Genomic DNA, 21,017 nt, shown 5'->3' with positions numbered 1-21,017 from the left:
TTTAAGCTTTTAGGTGTCGAGACAAATAAAAAAGTCAGTTCAATGAAGTATTACGTATATCGAATGATGATTCGCCAAAACTATGACAACCACTTACTGAGATATGGAGGGTTATTTCAACAGTATGCTGTTGACATGTACGTTAAAGTTGAGACAGAACGACTTAATTACATGCGATACAATCAGTCGAAGTTGCGATCTGAAGAGTATATTCACTTAAGAGATGCAATGAATGGTGATGCGGATATTACAGATATTGGTCGACTCTATATTTTGCCATCGACATACATTGGCAGTCCTAGACGCATGCATGAGTACTCCCAGGATGCGATGACTTACATGCGCAATTATGGACGGCCGGATTTGTTTGTTACATTTACTTGCAATCCAAAATGGCCAGACATTACGAATCTATTGCTTCCCGGTCAATCACCAAGCGATCGCCACGACGTTACAGCACGCGTGTTTAAACAAAAACTCAGATGTTTGATGGACTTTATTACGCAACAACGTGTATATGGCACTGTTCGATGCTGGATGTACTCAGTGGAGTGGCAGAATAGAGGTTTGCCCCACGCACACATTCTTCTTTGGATGGTGGAGAAAATTACACCTGACCTGACCTGACCATGGCCAATATGGTTCATGGGCCATGCGGAGAACACGATCCATCTTCGGTTTGTATGTCGGACAGTAAATGAAAAAACGCTATCCCCGTGCTTTTATTTCGGAAACTCAAACTGGAAACGACGGATACCCTCTCTATCGGCGTCGCTCAACCGCTGACAATGGCAGAACATTCATCACTCAATTGAAAGGAAAGAATTTCGTGGTTGATAATACATGGATCGTTCCATATTCGCCAATTTTGCCTAAGGCATTCAAAACACATATAAATGTTGAGTATTGCAGTTCAATAAAATCAATTAAGTATGTTTGCAAATATGTCACCGAAGGAAGCGATATGGCGGTTATTGGCGTTGAACGAGATGAAATTAGCAAATTTCAAATGGGCAGATATGTGAACTGCAATGAAGCAATCTGGAGAATATTTTCGTTTGCAATTCATGAACGTCATCCCAATGTTGTGCATCTGGCAGCTCATTTGGAGAATGGCCAGCGAGTTAATTTCAACGCAGATAACATAGTACAGTGAACGGAAATACCACCAGCAACCACTTTAACAAGTTTCTTTGCAACTTGCGCCAGTGATCCGTTCGCGAGAACATTGCTTTACCCGGAGATGCCTCGGTATTATACATGGAATGCATCGTCGAAGAAATGGTTGCGCAGGAATAACGGCGATCCGGTAGATGGGTATCCAGGTGTTTTTTCAACTGATGCATTGGGAAGAATTTACGCAATCCATCCAAAGAACGATGATTGCTTTTACATATGTTTGCTTTTGATTAATGTACGCGGTTCAACTTCATTTGAATCATTGAGGACTGTAGATGGTACCATTTGTGTAACATTTCGAGAAGCATGTCAACAATTGCAATTGTTTGAACACGACAGTCACTGGAATCAAACGCTAGCGGATGCAATAGTTTCTTCACCAGCCACTGCAGTTCGTACACTTTTCGCTATTATAATTTCGACATGTCAGCCTTCAAACCCGCGTCTATTATGGGATACGTACAAAGATGACATGGCAGAAGATATTTTGCATCGCCTGCGATTAGCAACGAGAAATGTCGACTTACAATTGAACGCTGGCATCTACAATGAAGCATTAGTCCTTATTGAAGATTTATGTTTACTTATGTGTGAAAAACTATTGATTGAAGTTCATATGCCGGCACCAAGTCGTCAAACAAGGGATTTAGTGAGGCGCGAATTGGAACGCGAGCGTGCTTACGATATAACTCACTTGCAACAACAAGTACAAACAAATGTTCCACTGTTGAATGAACAGCAAAACAGTGCATACAATCAGCTAATAAATGCTGTAGATAGTGGAAACGGTGGCATATTTTTCCTCGATGCGCCCGGTGGGACTGGCAAAACGTTCCTATTGTCTTTAATACTAGCAGCAATACGTGGTCAAGGTGTTATTGCATTAGCTCTTGCATCTACCGGGATTGCTGCAACACTGTTAGAAGGTGGAAGAACGGCACATTCAGCATTAAAGCTTCCATTAAACTTGCAAATACACGAAAGTCCTGTTTGCAATATTTCAAAGCAATCAGCAATGGCACAAGTTTTAAAAAAATGTAAGTTAATCATATGGGATGAATGCACAATGGCCCACAAACGATCATTAGAAACACTCGACCGAACACTGAGAGATTTGCGCAACAATAATCGTTGCTTTGGAGGAGTGATGATATTACTGTCGGGCGACTTTAGACAAACACTTCCCGTGATTCCAAAATCAACAGCGGCGGATGAGCTAAACGCATGTCTGAAGTCATCGCATTTGTGGAGGTTTGTTAAAACCATTTCATTGACCATGAATATGCGAGTTTTGCTGCAAAACGATAGAACTGCGGAGGTTTTTTCAAAGGAGCTGCTGCGAATCGGAAATGGACAAGTTCCGATAGATCCTTCAGTGGATTAATATCGATTCCAACTACGATTTGCCAATTCACATCTAATAAATATGAACTAATCAGTAGTGTATATCCAAATATTGCTCAAAATTATGGTAACTACGATTGGTTAAGCACGCGCGCAATTTTAGCAGCAAAAAATATGGATGTCAACGACTTGAATTGGACGATTCAAAATCAAATTCCGGGATCTCTGCGGTCATATAAATCAATCGATCGGGTTGAAAATTAAGACGAGGTAGTAAATTACCCAGTGGAGTTCTTAAACTCTTTGATGCCGCCTAGATGCCGCCTCATAATTTGCGCCTCAAAGTTGGGTCTGTAGTTATTATGCTACGGAATCTTCATGCTCCCAAACTGTGCAATAGTACTCGATTGATTGTGACCAAGCTAATGGACAATTTAATAGTGGCAAGCATTTTGAAAGGCCCGTTCAAGGGAGAGGAAAGCTTACTTCCCCGAATTCCATTAACTTCAACAGATTTGCCATTCCAATTCAGACGTTTGCAGTTCCCAGTGAAACTTGCATTTGCGATGACAATAAACAAGTCATAAGGGCAGTCGCTGAAAGTATGCGGCATAAATTTAAAAATGTCTTGCTTTTCACATGGCCAGCTCTATGTGGCGTGTTCCCGTGTTGGAAAACCTTCCTCACTGTTTATTTACGCCGCGGAACAGAAATATGTACTAAAATTATATATTTTCGAGACTCGATTAAAACTAATAAAATTGAATGAGAATAGTGCAAACTTAATTTTATTAAATTGTCAACAAATCCTGGACGCGATGTGTCAGCATTATTGAAAAGAGTAGCATTTTTTAAGTAATTAAATTCAAAAAGCATTAATGTATCCTCGAAAAAAATGTTTATCAGGCAGGTTCTGGCAATTCACTTCCGAGTAAAATTTGTAAAAATTTTGTCAAATTAGATACAGAAGGTATTTTCCGCAAAATTTCACTCGGAAGTAAATTGCAGAACCTGCCTGTATATCATGTTTTTTTATTTAAATTTTTTATCAAAAACAGTTCAAAAAACTCAGCAATAATTTTTTCTTCACTATTTTTCAATATCGGGAATTTGTCAAGGACAAAAAAGGCGGTATTTAAAGTATACACAATGAAATTAGGAAAAATCGGTCATATTCTATTAAAACCAATAGCGGTGTAATTTTTGAAATGAAAAAAAAAAATCTGTTTTGGTCAGAACGAAGTTTGCCCGGTCAGCTAGTAATAATATATATATAGTTGCCTAAAATAATAACCAAAATTTACCATTTTATAACGAAAACTTAAATTTTGAGTGCATGATAACCATAAATTATAACCACTTTAAAACAAAAAGTCAAGATATTTTTTTATTTTCAACGTAGAAAGGGGTACTACGCGAAAGTACTACAGTCACCCCGGGTATTCGCTCGGCCAGAGTTATTTTTTTTAGAGCGCGGCCGAAGGCCCCCAACGCAGAAAGGAGTACTATGCGAAAGTACTTCAGTCACCCCGGGTATTCGCTCGTAATATTATAATATTATCACACGATTTTACTTATCTGTGTTTATTAAATATAAATCACATATTATTCATATATTCATATATGTATGTATGTATAATATGTATATGCAAAAGTATTCATATTTATTCAATTTTAGCTTGAAAAATCTTCTTTATAGTTTTTTTATAGTTAATAAAGAAAAAAGAATCGCTTGAAAGTACAAACAAAGAAAACGCTGTGAAACGCTAAATCATTTTTCACTTTTGGTTTTTAAGGGGTGGCAACGCTGGTTTTCCTCGTAAATATAAACACTCTAAACTTTTCAGCCATAAACTTGATAAGTGATTTTAAATTACTAAATTTGGCTGAAAAATTACAAAATAAAAGTGAAAAGTGAACTTATTTCAATATTAAGAGTGTATATTTAAATATAGTGAGTGAAAAACGTGAAAATATTCTGTGAAACATGGAGAAATAACACGTATTTTTAGGGCAATTTTTGAATTTTTAAACGTGAATATTTTTAAAAATATTAGCTATTTTTACATAATTTTTGGATATTCCTCCTCTGGAGAAGCCCGCCTATCCGAACATACCCCATTATACGGAAATTAATTTTTTTATCCCTCCGTCAAAGTAATGGAAATCGTGCCATATTTGTTAATTAAAATATTAAAAAGTGTAAAAATCTAAAATTTTTAAAAATTTGAAAAAAAAATGGTTTTTGACCAAAAAAATGTTACTTTATGTTGTTTAAACATATGTTCAAATTTAATTTTTCTTAGTTTTTTTAGTTTAAATAGAAGATAATTTAATGCCAAAGATAAAATTTTTGCCCCAATTCCATACGTTTAGTTTTTTCTATGCTGCCCGCCAATTAAGAAAAATTGCAAAAAAGAAAAAACGGGTCAAGGTTTTCGCTTTCTACCCAAGCGCTCATATATCTGCCAGACGTTCGGTCACTATTTCCCTTCCAGCTTCGACAATATTTCAAATTCCCATCTATAACTTTAGGGACATATTCTTAGATAATTTTTTTAAGCTTCTAAAGCACGCTTCCCCCTTAAAGAAGATTTACAAAACGTAATAAATGTAACTTAACACCCAAATGAGCCTTTATTTATTCGATAAATGTTATCTCTTAAAATCTTTCTTTAATTCGGAACTGATTCAAACTTTAATAGGATTGCTTCCAAATGTATTCATTTGCAAGTTTTGTCACATTAGTAAACAGCAGATTCGATTATTGGTTTTGCATATGTTCGAAAAGACTAAAATCCAATCAGATTCTGTGACACCATTGGTAATCAGAATTGGTTTGCAATTCTGACAGCTAAGCAATTCTGTCTTGGATTCCACAACCCCCTGCATATTTTATAATGGAATAAAAATAAGAAAAAAGAAAGATTATGACTTCGTAAACGAATTCATTATCGTGTGTTGCGTAATGTAAAATCTTTCAGAACTCTCATTATCTTGATAAATCCCGTTGTTGGTTAGAGCAAAAAGGTGTTCACGCAAAAAACTAAACACGTCCAGGTGTTGGTCCGACCAAGAGTTATTATTTTGAAGCGCGGCCGAAGGCCGCCAATGCAGAAAGGAATTCTATACGGAAAACTAATGTGTGATATATTTCCTGTCATTGGGGTATTATTTGTTTTCTTTTGGTTCTTCTGTAAAATATGACCGTAAGGTAGCACTGATTATTAGTTAGAATGCAACCCATTTGTTATTTTACGAACAAAAATTAATGAACAAAAGTTAAATGTTAAATAAAAGTTATTTTTGCACTATTTAATGGTTAAAAATATAACCATAAAATTCATTATAAATGGGAAAAACACCCATTTTAAATAGTTGAATTTTTGAACTTTAAAGGCAAATATCTCAAAAACCATTAATCAGCGGCAACAATATGTATATATTTTCTTAATCTAGAGGACCTCCTCTATCCGTATATACTCATTTTAACCCGGGGATGCTATTCTAAAACTTACCCAAAATAACTTTTATTCAACATTCAACTTTTGTACAAAGATTTTTGTTGACACAATAACAAAAGGGTTGTATTCTAACTAATAATCAGTGCTACCTTACGTTCATATTTTACAGAAGAACTAAAAGAAATAAAACCCCAAAGACAGAAAATATATAACACATTAGAATTTCTTGCTGCATTGGCGGTCTTCGGCCGCGCTTCAAAAAAATAACCTTCGGTCGGACCAACACCTGGGCGCGCTCAGTTCTTTTGCGCTGAACTTCTTTTTGCGTTGGCGGCCTTTGGTCGCGCTTCAAAAAAATAAGCCTGGTCGAACCAACACCTGGGCGTGCTCAGTTCTTTTGCGTTGAACTCCTTTTTGCGTTGGGGGCCTTCGGCCGCGCTTCAAAAAAAATAACACATCACACATGGATTTATCAAGATAATCAGAATTCTGAAAGATTTTACATTACACATCACACGATAATGAATTTAGTATTGACGTCACAATCTTTCTATTTTCTTATTTTTGTTCCATTAAAAATATGGTAACACTAAAATTTTGGTTTTTGCAACCATTTTCTTTTTGTATGAATAAATGGATTTCAACTAAAGTTTGATATGGAATTAAAGTTATTTTTGAACTATTTAATATAAAATAAATGATTAGAAACGTATTAGTGAAGTGTTAGTGGATATAAAAGTTAAATATTTATTTATTTACAAGAATATTTAAACTATAACTAAATTACAGAATAATATATAAAGTAGAAGCAATGGCATCTGAGGCCCTAAGCTAATATAATACAGTAGTGCAAATAATTTAAGAATGTTAGTGTGAGTGGTAAGAGTGATTGATGTTAATTATACAGTATGCTGCGAAATAATAGTATGTTCATGTTTCATTTTTTCATTTTACTGCTAATAGTAATGACACTGTGTTGCAATTGTATTTTGTACTTGGAGGCATTTTATGATGTCGAGTCGTTTTTTAAGTGCAGATACTAGGTAGTCGATGTGACTATTCCATTTGTATCTATTACACAGTACAACAGCTAATCTGGGGGGTGAGAAATTCCAAGTCAGGGTGATGGTACTAGGTCAGTATAGTAAAACCCTCAAAGGGTTTGGCGTTCGTATGTGAGTTTTTTTTTTTGTGACCTTTAAAATTTTTTTCTTATCTTGATGTTTTTTCGCTTAGTTGTAACAGTTTGGCAAAAACGTAATTTAACATAACTCGCTAACCACTTGTCCGATTTTGATGAAACAAATTTAGAAAAATTAAGAATAACAGTTTCTGGGTTTTTGGGTTGTCAAAAAAGTCTTGCGGTATTTTCGCTAGTTGGCGCTGAAAGCGCGTAGTTCTAGTTTTATTCGTCGCATCGGGTCATGCTATACCTTTTTGGAAAGCTCATTTCACGCGCTAACACGTGTTTGATTGATTGCCGTTTCTTTTAAGTCGTTCGTGAGTTATAGCGTCGCCGATACAGTTTCCATTTCCACCGCACAACGATGGTTTCAACGTTTTCGTTCTAGTGTAGAGGTATAGACGGTTGATTAACGAACTTATTCGCCTGAGAGCTGTAGTCGAACTGCGAAAAGTTAAATATTGTGCAAAATGCATTATAAATCGGAGATACACGCATTTTAAATAGTTGAATTTTTGAAATTTAAATGCAATGAGAAAACTTTGAAATACCGTCCTAGGATTTCAGAAATGAAATGGGTATGGTCGGATAGAGGAGGTTCGGATCAAGAATATATATATTCTTGTATTTATAGCCGAAGGAAACCAATAGTTTTCGAAATATTTGCGTTTAAAGTTGATTATTACCACTATTTAAATTACGAATTTTGTCGATTTAAAATTAATAATTCACTTATATTTTGCACTTGTATATCCCCTAGCTTTTTACTAATTCTCAAAAACTATTGGTTTCTGGCGGCTATAACTATATATACTCTTTATCTGGAGAATTTCCTCTATCCGACCATTCCTATATACTTCAAATAGTGATAATTTTCAACTGCAAATGCAAATATCTCGAAAAATATTATTTGCTGCGGCTATAATTACAAATATTCATAAAATAGAGAATCTCCTCTATCCAAACATACTAAATTTAAAGTGTTAGTTAAAAATACGAGTGTATTTATGTAGCAATCTAAGTTCTTCTAAAAACAAGTGCCTATAGACATTTAGGGGTTTGACATAGTCTCATAAAGTTATAAGTTATACCATTCCGAAAACATTGCGTTCAGTGTTGTATTTGCGTAAACTTATTTTAGTATGCAACTTTTTAAACTTGTATAAAAACTTATGATTTGACGATGCTTTATGATACGTTGTGAGTACCCCATATATTAAAAATTAAAATTTTTAAAAACATTCTTTCCATTCATTTGGGTATTTTCTTATTTAAATTTAATAAAGAAATAATTAATATGTATTATATAATCGGGTACTGAAAACGAATTTCGGTATAAATGGCGTATGTTCTGATAGGGAAGCTTCTTCAGAGGTGAAATATGCTAAAATAATGTTGCCAACACTTATTTTACATTTTTCACTATGTATATTGAAAAATATACACTTTAAACATTGAAAGAAGTTCACATTTAAATTTTATTTAGTTATTTCTTAGCCGAATTTATTAATTTAAAAATCAGTTAGCACACTCATGGATGAAAAGGTTAGAATGTTTAAAATTATGAGGCAGATAACTTAACACATAAATTACCAAATATGAAGGATTTTCCAACGCAAGGTTTTTCTTTGTTTGTACTTTTGCCTGATTTTTTCATTATTAACTATAAAAAAACGTTCATAATATTATATAATAATTTAGAATTGAGTTCAGAGCTAAAATCATGGAAAATCGTTGAAATGTTGCGAGTTTACACAATTAGAGTAAAGTCAACTAAATTGTGTTAAATTTAAAAATTTTACAATCGTTTTTGCAATATTTTAAATAATATAATTAATTATTAAGGGTTTAAGAGGTACTGGGCACTTTTACGATATTGTTTTTAACATAAATAATCATATATATATGAAAAATTTAATATGTTATATCAAAGGTACCCATTTTAACAATGTCTCCTGAAATTTTGATATAAAAAAGTTGAAAATTCGGCCGTTGAGACCTCATCTCCCTCTCTTATAGTTTTCGAAATATTTGAATTTAAAGTTCAAAAATTTCTGAAAGTGATACACACTATTTCACTATGTTTACTCAAATTGCACACATTTTTCAATAAATAAATTTTTAGTAACTCCGTACATATTGAAATATATTTAAATTTTACATTTGTTGTGCATTTTTTAAGAAAATAAATACTTTTTAAAAACTATTTAGCGCACCTACAGTTTCAAAAGATTTGTGACTTTACATTTATTACAAATATTAGTGTTGCCACATTTTGTGTAGTGAAAAAAGAATAAAAAAAATTATATTTCTGTAGAATGAATGAATGATTATGAGGAATGCACTGCGACCTTTGGCCCTCTCCTTACTCACACACGCCTAGACCCAGCCCATTAATGAAGTCTAGTAGACTACCTGGCGATAGCGAGGCAATGCGATCCCTATCCGGAAAGAACACTCCAAGGGATTTAGATCTGCGTCTACAGACTGCTGTGCAGTCAATCAGCAGATGCTCCGGGGTTTCAGGCTCCCTGTCGCAGAAACGGCTGTTGGCGCAAGCTGATAGGCTCATGCTGTGCAGATGTCTATTTAGCTTGCAGTTACCAGTGTACCATTCGACTAGCAGCCTGAGTTTGTTCCTGGGGAGGTTTATTACAATTTTGAACCTTTTCAAGTTGTATCCTCCCATTAGCAGCTTGGCGTGCCTCATACCATGAGCTTGTAGCCAATGCTCCTCCCTGTCTACTCTTTCCTCTTTGCGGAGCAGCTTCTTCATGGTATGGGGACCCACCCCCGTAAAGGGTTCGGGTCCTACCATCTTGGTGGAGGCTGCGGAGCGGGCGAGCTCGTCCGCCAGTTCGTTGCCGGCTATACCTTTGTGACCGGGATCCCAGACTTGGTGTACCTGATTTCGTTTCGCTAGGATATTCAGCCGTTCTCTGCACTCCTGCACCAGTAGCTATTTAATTTCGTAGAAGGAGATCGCTCTTAGTGCCGCTTTATTATCTCTAAGTATGGTTATCCGCTCATTGCGATAGTTGCGATGGAGATTTATCTCTATACACCGACTTATGGCAAAGACTTCTGCCTGTAAAATGCTCGTAAAACTTCCCATAGGTATGGAGAGCTTAGTGCGTGGACCTGCGATCCCTGCACCGATTCCTTCCGACGTTTTCGAGCCGTCTGTGTATCACTTGATCATATTATTCCTCAGCAGCAGCTCGAGACTGGAATCGTTCCACTCATCCTTGCTGCTATGGGTAACCTTGAACTTCTTCGTGAAGTTAACTATTTTGGTAATGATGTCCCTCGGGAGTAGGGCTAATGGTATATTTGCCACACCCCTCTGCCGTTATTTGCAGAAGTGTGTGCTTGGCTATTTGACTGATCACTAAATAAAGCGGTGTGAGTTCAAGCAAGACTTCCAGTGCTGCCGTCGGACAGGTGCGCATTGCACCAGCCATGCAGACAAAAGCTAGTATTTGCAGCTTCGATAGTTGGAGCCCTACCGAAGTCTGCGACGCTTTTGAGGTCCAGGCCACCGCTCCGTACGTGATTATCGGTCCCACAGTCATGGTGTACAAGCACCTAACGATCCTTGGCTTACAGCCCCAGGATTTTCCCGCCAGCCGATTGCACATCATTAATGCTTTTGTCGCTTTGACCAATGTCAGGTCAACATGCTGCTTCCACCGTAAAGTGGAATCCAGCATGATGCCAATATATTTAACCTTGTTGGTCATCTCTATCTCACACTGGTCTTCCCGAATTGTTTCCGGGAAGTGCGCCCGCAGAAGCCCTGTCGCTCTATCTGCTGAGCAGGTCGTAAATGTCCCATCGCTTCTTTTCATTGCTAGTACTGTGTCAGTCTTGCCTCTAGCCAGTGCCTTCTGGTGTGGAGGTGACATTTCCACAGAATCTCCTGAAGCTTGCCTGTTTTGCAGACCTAATCTATAATATTCTTTCCAGACCCCCGTACGTTTCGCTTTATTAAACAGCACCCGTACCTTTTTCCTGAGATCTGCGAGTTTTCTTGACCACTAGGGATAGTTGCGTCTGTCTGTGGTCGCCTTTAGGGGACGGCTGCAATGATACGCGTCTATGATTGACCCATTTAGTGCAGACAACCTGCTCTCCATTCCTGGGCTTGTAACGCTATGGTCAGTCTGCCCCTCTCTGCTTAAATTTTCACTTAGCACATCCCGTAAAGTATCCCAGTTTGCTTTCCGAGGGTTACGTCTAGGGGAACCTTATGATTCTATGATCTGACGAGGAGGGCTCCGTTTAAACTCTCCATTGCGAAACCAACCCATTCGTAGGATCGTTGCTCAAGGTGATGTCAAGAACCTCTCTATTGCTTATAGTAATGAAAGTGGGTTCACACCCCTCATTCTCTATAGCTGAGTTACTGCTTAATGTATACTGTAAAAGAGGCTCACCTCGTGCGTTGCAGTCCGTACTGCCCCATTTCATGTGATGGGTGTTCGCATCACAGCCAATGATTAGATTAGGATTAGTCTGTGCCTCCTGCAGTACGTCACTAGTCTATCCACAGCTTCTCAGGGTGCTGTGGATGCTCCTACCTGGAAAATAGGCTGATGCCTTCAAAGGCCCTGGCTTGCACCGCCACCAGAACCTGCGTCAGGAACTCTTAAATGCAGAAGAAGTCAACATTGTTCCTGACATCTCGATAGAGAGATCCTAGATTACCTTGTTGAAATCTGTCTTGAGGCCTCTAACCTCCCCTCTGTAGACCCAAGGCTCTTGGATCAGCAGGATGCCCAGTTTATCTGCAGTGAACCTGCTCGCTATGACAGCCGAGGCTGCCGCTGGGTGGTGCAGGTTCACCTGGGCAACTTCCACGTTGACGGCCACTATAATATGGGCTCGATAATGGGCAAATTCTCATCCGCGCCGTCGTTCGCACTGACATCCATCGGGTCTCCTAGCCCCTCAAGGAGTTCCTGCGTCGAGGGTAGCTCCTCTCCCTGATCGCAGGTCCTCTTATAGGGAACTTCCAAAGTCGCGACAGTCGCCACCTGATCGGCCTTGCTCTCGCTGGGTTGAGTAGCAACCTTATTTACCTACATCGTTTCCACTTCCGAGGCCGCAACAGTCGCAACCTGTTCTGCTTTACTTCCGCAGGGTTGAGTAGCAACCTCATCCGCTTCCTTGCTCCCGGTGGGCGCTGTGGGCGATTCGTCGTCTATGTACAAGTTTAGTCTCCATTCCTTTGTATCATCCTTTTTCTCAACCTTGCTGTTGACTACGCGCCAGGCCGAGACTGAGGCCCAGATTCTGATTCTTGACCAGACCTAGGTCAAATTCGTATGGCTTGTCTTCGCACTGGGCGAAGAAAATAGTCATGCTGTGCATGATCGGTATGTCCTCTGCCCTTCTTGCGCAGAGGGCGGGACCCTTCCATCCTTCCAACTTGGGAGAGAACTCCCGAGGCCAGTTGGCGGACGTCTCGACCTTGCAGTCCACCTGCAACATGCCTTCTGTGAAATCCACATAAAGGAAGGACGCTGCGTATTCATTTCCTCTGAATACCTCTTCCATGAGGAGGTTCTGGAGCACGGTAAGCTCTTCCGACTCCAACGTCTCCGCCGGGTAGTTTAAAAGCAGTACAGCTATGCGGACGCCTTTTACATCATCCGCATATCTGCGCCGTCTTTGGAGCTTAGGGGGCTCCTGCGTCATGCGTAGGTGACCAAAGGCGCTGCCCTTTCGCCACCTCGCCTTGCGGTCAAGGTTGCGTTGACAGGGCAGCGGCTCGTAGTATTTCGATCCGGAGACAGCCAAGTAGCTTGATGAATTTTTCTATGCCGGAATCTAGTACTACAGATAACCGTATTTCGGGCCCCGGCGAAGTCGATCAGCCTCGACCCATTTGTGGATGTTTCCTCGTGGCTGGATTTACCGACTGTTGTGCCGAAGATACCTTCCTTGTTAACCCTGGCGTTAAAGTCGCCAAGCACGATTTTAACAACGTGACGGGGGCAGTTCACATAGGTGCGCTCCAAGCGCTCATAGAAGGCATCTTTGGCCACATCGTCCTTCTCTTCTGTCGGGGCGTGGGCGCAAATCAGCAATATGTTGAAGAACCTCGCTTTTATGCGGATTGTGGCTAGACGTTCATTCACCGGAGTGAATGATGGTACTCGGCGACGGAGTCTCTCTCCCACTAGGAATCCCACAGCAAACTTGCGCTCCTTTATATGGCCACTGTAGTAAATGCTAAAAGGACCTACTCGTATCTGTCCTTGTCCCGTCCATCGCATTTTTTGGACGGCGGTGATGTCAGCCTTTATTTTCACGAGGGCATCAACCAGCTGTGCAGCGGCACCTTCCCAATTAAGGGACCGGACATTCCAGGTGCATCCCTCAATTCGTAGTCCTTCTTTCGTTTGCCATTGTCGTCATCGAAAGGGGCGTCTCTCATCCGAGGTGGGTTGTTAGTTTTCATTGGGGGTACTTTTTACGTGGCAGGTCCCAAACCCAGTGCACAACCCTGTGAAGGGGGTGTTTCGCCTTCTTACTTTAGCTCACCTTCAAACGGATGTTCTTAGGCTATCCAGAGGGTACTTGGTCTAAAACCGGAAGTCGTGAGCTGCTTGAGTTATATGCAAAAGAATCGTTTCTGGCCACTCCCAAGTGAATGGCGATCAGTGAACTTTCCTCACTTGCGTGAATTTCTATACATGACTCCATACCAATAGACAAGGAAATGTTTATCTGCGTAATATACTTATGCTGCTAATAAAAAAAAATTAAAATGAAATTACGTGTATTAGCTAAAATAATCGAATGATTGGCTTTATAAGTTTACAAAGTTACAAACCCACTAAATCAAAACAAAACCATATGTGACAGCTTGCCGAAGATCACAATAGCATAGTCGAAATTTGAACATTTCACATGAAATTCGCGATACACATTTTTCGTCCATGTGAAAATAAAAATACATGGAATTAATTTATTCTCGCGAATATCGATACGATAAGACTGAATATAATATCATATATTACACTATCACCTAGAACTTATTATAAAATTCTGCCACGCTTTAAACAAATTTCCCTGTTCGTGCCAATATTTTTCTGCATTCGCGACCTTCGGCCGCGTTCTAAAACACTAACCCTTCCGGCGAACAAAGTGATCCGAATTGTGCCAAAAATGAGTTCAACGCAAAAGAATTAAAGACGGACGGGTGTTGGTCCGACTACGGTAATTTTTTAAAGAGCGGCCGAAGGCCGCCGAAACCAAAGAGAGTTCTCTGCGAAAGAACCAAAAATTATATAAAATAAATAGGTAGTAGATAAAAAAAGTTAACAATTTAAGTGTAAAAGAAGCGAATAAGTGAAATAGTTGTGGATATAAAAGTTAAAAGTATAGAGTAAAATTCATTAAGGATGGGAGAAAAACGCATATTAAATAGTCGAATTTTTGAACTTTAAATACAAGTATCTCAAAAGCAATACTGTCAGCGGCAGCTATATGTACGAGTATACGAGGTGTGTTCGAAAAGTATCGCGAATTTTGAATTTTCGCGGGTTACGTATACTCGAATTTCGAATTTTTTGTTGTGTTATGTTGGTACTCATGTCTCTAACTTATGCCGTCAAGCTCGGCCATTTTGAATGTTCATTTAATTGTTGACAGCTGCTTTGCTTGCACGTGTTTTGGATCGTCTTCGATTTTTACCTATCAAAAAAATTGCACCACGATAACGCCCCTGCTCACACATCGTTGCTTGTGCGCGACTTTTTGGCCAAAAACAACACAGTAATGATGCCGAAGCCACCGTATTCCCCAGATCTGGCCTCCTGTGACTTTTTCTTGTTCCCTAAACTGAAGAGGCCCATGAAAGGACGACGTTACGTTTCTCTTGACGAGATAAAGACGGCATCGAAGGAGGAGCTGAAGAAGATAAAAAAAAATATGATTTTTTGAAGTGATTCGAAGATTAGAAAAACCGTTGACACAAGTGTATAATATCTTATGGGGATTACTTTGAAGGAGACAAAATACATATTCATGAATAAATAAATAATTTTTGAAAAAACACAAAATTTGCGATACTTTTTGAACACACCTCGTATATATTTTTTCATCTAGAGGACCTTCTCTTTCATAACATAGGAGAATGCTATTCTAAAATTTACCCGAGTTAATTTAATAAAATGATGCAATCATATAGTGAATTAGGTTTTACTAAGCAAATAAGAAATTTTCATAGAAAGCACGAATCGATATAATTTTTTTAAGTTTAACCTTAGAACCGTGACATATAGCTATTATACAACTTAATCGTGTGACTTGTTATGTATTTTGTATGGAAATTTAGGCTTTTAAGACATATTTTTTATAGAAACGCCAATATTTCGCTTGTTTTTGCAAATAATTTAATGAAACTTGTGTCTATTGTAAGAAACAAAGGTATTTTTTATTTAAGAATATGAAGATCAAATAAATTTTTAATTACGAAGTGCTCAAATCGGTGAAATTGTTCGCTGCCTTTTTGATTGGGTGTAGACGTTGTTGAAGCATTGTCTGATCTTCATCATTGTCTGAGTTCGTATCAGCTTTGGCACTGTATTTTGCACATTGCCACTTTTCAGATGTCCTTATATAGTGCTTGGAGCATGTTGGAATAAGGCAATGATCACAAACTGCTGTTGTTTTATTATCGATCTTTGCAGTTTTGTAGCAAGAAAAGAAAATGGAGAAAAGTATTCGAAAATGAACTAGTTTTGAAATAAAATGAATATCGTAACCTACCTGCATTGTTGGACGTGATCTCGCCACTCCAGGAACCCGTTTGAAATTTATCAAGTTCATTGCAATTTAAGCTGTCAAATTAATTTTTGTTTTGCATCGGTTTTGTAATTGATTCTGCGCTAGCTCCATAAAGAGTTCTTTCAAAAATATTCTGCGCATTGAAGGCATCGCTTTTAGATCCAAAACTTTTCGTGAATGGTGATGTTGATTGTCTACGCATTACCAATCACCGTTTTTCAATTTGCCTTGGGTTTGACCACCATACAGTTTGATTGTTTCCTTCTCAAACCACAATATTTTTCTCCACAATTACCCTCGATAGCCGTATTTGACAAATGAAATCTGTTTTCGTCAGGGTGATTTCTACATCTAGCTCGCGGATATATTCTTCGAAAAGTGGATCTCTAATCGGCTGAGTATTATCATCTTGGAAGCCAGACCGATTACTGGGTATCGATTCGTGGCCACCCCAAATTTGGGTTCTCTTCCACATCATCATCATTGCTATCATTAGCATTCAAACAATTTGAAATATTCTCCCCATCTTCCGTCAATTCACGCTGTAGGTTGGCTAAATAAATCTCCAATTCTTCAAAATTATATTTGTCACAACTAAAAATAAACTATTCACATTCAATTTTTACGTGAAACTAGTTAGAAATGCATAATCAAAACCGGTAGAAAATTACTCTTCTTCATACAAAATATGTGAAGAAATATTATGGGCACTGAGAGCCCCAAGTCACGTAACAGAGTACCTATTATTGAGGCTATTGTATGAATTAGTATTTTAACTTAGAAAATTGTCTTTATTATAATATTGTTACAAAAGTAGTATTAAGTTGTATTTGTATTGCTATATGCATCCCTTATTATGAACTAGGGTGGGTCGATTCCGGACTTTTTTCGATTCGGTATTTCTAATAGTGCGGAAAAGTTGCCTTAGTACAACTTAGATTGCATCTTCAACCCGAACCTCGGCCTTGAAATTTCGGAAATTCGCCTAAAATCGTGAAATTGTCTACCTAGCACCTGAAATACGCATCTCATGGCAAAATGTATAAAACAAAAGTTATTTATCACGTCATTTGCTACCGAAATGGTATATGTGATCATGGCCGTAGGACGAACCGTTCCCGAGATACGAGCGAAAAGGCGGCGCGCCACAGCGCAAGGTGAAAATCGGCTTGCGGCCACACTTCTTGACGTTGATTTCGCCGAGTGCTATCACTCACATTCATTCACCTACGCCAAAGGACACGTTCGGATAGGTCTCCACATAAATATTTTTTCATCGAGTTCCTTCACTCTTGTCGTTGATTTCGCCAGGTGCTATCACTTATATTCTCTCAACAGAACACAGAACTCAAAATGTCTGTATCTAAATTTAAATTAAGACAGAAATGTCCTGTGTTTGGCATATATCCGTACAATCTCTCTGAGTCCCAGTTATCTACTTACCAGGATGTTCTTTTGTGTTATCAGTTTGAAAGATTTGCTATAGGGCGACTCCGAGGCGACAACTATGAACCTAGGAGTAAAGAGGTTACAGAAATAGTTGCAAAAAAGGTTGAAAATACTTTCAAAAAGTCATCTATTCCGATAGTTTCACACACCAGAGTTGTACAAATGCTTACCACATACCATAAGAAATTTCTGACTCTTAAAAAAAATGTTTTTAAGGAACCCAATAGGTTTGAGCTCTAAAAGAGACGACTTTGTCTCTTCTGCCGGAAAATTATTTGACATCGCTGCTTATAAATGCATTTATTTTTCTTCTTGCACTTGTCCAAAGGAAAGGAAAGTTCCTATCAATGAACAACCATTTCTCTTGGACCAGAGAACCACAAGAATTGGTCGCATTGGAAGTGTTGATCTACCTGAAACAAAAAAGATTACAAAGAAAAATGAACGTAAAGAAAAGCTTTCAAAACGTCATTCAACATCAACACTTACCAGAAAAGTATCAGCTAGAACACGTGACCATTCAGATCAGCCAGACTCTCATACAGGCGACAAAAATGTAGGCGCGTCGCACATTGATTCTTCGAAAAACGATGGTGATGATGAATTACAACACACTGCTTTAGCTGCCCAAAGGTTTGGAGTAAGTGATAGAGCAGCGGCCTTGATTGTTTCATCGGCTTTTCTGGAAGCCAAAAAAGCAGGTTTGATAACAGAGGATCAGGCTAGCTTTGTCACTGACAAATGCAAGATTAGTCGGGCAAAAAAAAGTGTTGGTGTTAAGCTCCAGAACACCGAAAGTATTGACTCCGTATATGGGCTGTATTTTGACGGCCGCAAAGACAATACACTTACACAAGTCAGCGAAGGTGAAAAGTACTACCGCGACACTGTCAAAGAGGAACAAATTTCTCTTATAGCGGAACCTGGTTGTCATTACTTTGGCCACGTCACTTCTCCTTCCGGGTCAGCTGAGGATGAGACGCAAGCTATATGGCAACATTTACAAGACAATTCAGTTGATGTGGAACATCTAGAAGTTGTCGGTGCTGATGGCACCAACACGAACACAGGTTGGAAAGGTGGAATCATTCGGAAACTAGAAGAAAGAATAGGTAGGCCATTACAGTGGGTTGTTTGTCTTCTACATTTCTACGAACTTCCATTCCGTGCTCTTTTCGAACACATAGATGGTGTCTCAAAGAGTCCAAATACATTCTCTGGCGACATAGGTAAACTGCTCCCTTATTGTGAGAAGTTGCCTGTTGTCAAATTTGAAAGTTTTCCATCCTGCCAATTACCTTCTGAGGTTATTAATCCGACCCAACTTAGCACAGACCAAGCTTATCTCTATAAAATATCAGAAGCTGTTATTTCCGGTCAATGTTCCTCAGATTTAGCGTCGATGCATCCAGGTAACATGTGCAAATCTCGCTGGCTCACCTCGATTCATCCATTCAACAGAATGCTTTCTTTGCTCTTCCAGAAAACATTCTCCTTAGTATGATGTCTGACGAACGGATAGAAGTCAGAAAGTTTGCCCTTAATAGTCTTCTGGCAGCCAGAGAAGCAGAGTCTGACACTGTAAATGGAAGGGTTTGATGTAATAAAGTGCCAAAGCTGAATTTCAAAGCTAATAATTATTACGATATGATTAACTGGAAGACTATTATCTTGACGGTTCCACCAGTTCTTTGTTCAGTTTCTAACGAAGAACTCATAAAAGGGCTGTCGGGAGACACTGCAGAGGTATAGATATTTAGTGAGTTGCCCTCTCACATCGTGGCAGTCGAGGGATCCGTCAAACTGGTGACAGGGGTATCTTCTAAAGTTATTGGCCCCCAATCTCGTGATCGTTTTATACGATCTACACTGAAATATAGGCAACAAGTGCCAAAGTTTAGTGCAAAATCTGATTTTATCAATAAATTTGACACAGATTCAGACTAAAACAAGCCTGACATATGGTTGGTTGGTTGGGTTGGGCTTGGGACGAACCCGAAGAGCAGCTACCTCCACGCGGTGGGTTCTGGGTGACCAATACAGGTTAGCTGAGAGCTGCAACAATTTTGACCTTGCGCTGTGGCGCGCCGCCTTTTCGCTCGTATCTCGGGAACGGTTCGTCCTACGGCCATGATCACATATACCATTTCGGTAGCAAATGACGTGACAAATAACTTTTGTTTTATACATTTTGCCATGAGATGCGTATTTCAGGTGCTAGGTAGACAATTTCACGATTTTAGGCGAATTTCCGAAATTTCAAGGCCGAGGTTCGGGTTGAAGATGCAATCCGATCTCAAAACAAAAAGTTGCATTGGAATCAGGAAGTACTAAGGCAACTTTTCCGCACTATTAGAAATACCGAATCGAAAAAAGTCCGGAATCGACCCACCCTATTATGAACAATAGCTGTAGGTATATGGAATAGCATTTGTCTTGTTGTAGACATCTGGCGCCGTATAGCATTATGTTCTGGTAATTTCCAGATGCAATATTCTAGAAGGACACGTCGGCATTAGCGAGAAGTGCGTGGCTATATAAGCCGTGGCAGCGCCAACGTAATCAATCAGTGCTAAGAGTAAACTGCTATAGTGTAGACGAGTTGTAAAATAAAGAGTTGTTGAATTGAATTAAACAGTTTTTGGTTTTATTCGTCAATCCAGAGATACGAACCTAGCAAAGTAAACTAGCAAGCAGTAAAATCGTAACAATATTATAACTAGCATAAACCTGCGGCTCCGATTGTTCCTTGTTATCAAGAATATCATTAATGACGATAACAATATAATGCAATATATAAATTAGCTATCTAAATTTTTTAATAAATTCGTAAATCATTTAAGACATAGTACATAAATACGTACGGAGTAACAACATTTTCACAAATTTCTTATCGCTTGAAATAAATAATACGTAAATATGTCACAGTCTTAATAATACTGCATCGTATATCGTTGCAGATACATAAGTACATACATATACTTCTTATTATATTGTATAAATTCATGTGATATTGTATAAACTAGATGACCCGTCCACGCTTTACTGTGGTTGACTACTACCATCTACATATATGATTTCTATTAGTTATTAATGAAATATAGCATTTTTGTGAAACTTGTGTTAGTTTACAAAAAAATGGATCATAAAGCATTCCTCGTGTTAATAAAGCATTGCTCTTTGAGGAAAACACTGTTGAATTTGGGCTCTGAACCAGGGGAATCAACCGTTCAAAAGAGATTTTTTAAGTTGGAAAGAGGCGAAATGAGCACCGAGGACAATCAGCAACAATTCGTGGTTTTTGTTATATTATGAACCATAAAGATTTTCTACTATCTTTGGAATATCTAAATTCATACACTACATTATTACCTATTTATTTTATTTTTAAAACAATTAATACATTACAGAATGTCCCTATATACAGCGTTCACAGCTTGTCTAGACGTTACTCTTGGATGATCTGAAAAATAGTGGATTCAGGTTTCTTAATAAAATAACAGGACAACCTACTTTCAACACCATTTTGTGAGGAGGAGGTCCAGACGGATTCAAAGGTTTTAGAAATTCTGTAGGAAAATTAACAACTTCTTCTA

At 38.4% G+C, this 21,017-nt stretch overlaps 1 protein-coding gene across 14 annotated transcripts in view; it reads left to right on the top strand.

The window, feature by feature from the left end:
• LOC115065952 (uncharacterized) overlaps positions 1-21,017 on the top strand; it is a 456,818-nt gene that overhangs the window by 24,920 nt on the left and 410,881 nt on the right. For 3 of the 14 annotated variants that reach the window (XM_049459695.1, XM_049459693.1, XM_049459694.1), the window contains one exon: positions 14-3,304. The exons of 10 other annotated variants lie outside the window; for them this stretch is intronic. In XM_049459695.1, the coding sequence (XP_049315652.1) occupies positions 1,244-2,563 (1,320 nt within the window). In that variant the 5' untranslated portion in view covers positions 14-1,243 and the 3' untranslated portion in view covers positions 2,564-3,304. Of the gene's footprint in view, positions 1-13; positions 3,305-6,775; positions 8,371-21,017 lie in introns of those variants that run through there. One more of the 14 variants, XM_049459697.1, reaches the window with a different exon arrangement.

Source organism: Bactrocera dorsalis, chromosome 6, assembly GCF_023373825.1.
Source record: "Bactrocera dorsalis isolate Fly_Bdor chromosome 6, ASM2337382v1, whole genome shotgun sequence".
Classification (NCBI taxonomy): Eukaryota; Metazoa; Arthropoda; class Insecta; order Diptera; family Tephritidae; genus Bactrocera; species Bactrocera dorsalis.
The sequence above is the reverse complement of the archived record's forward strand: the minus strand, read 5'-3'. Positions and strand labels throughout refer to the sequence as shown.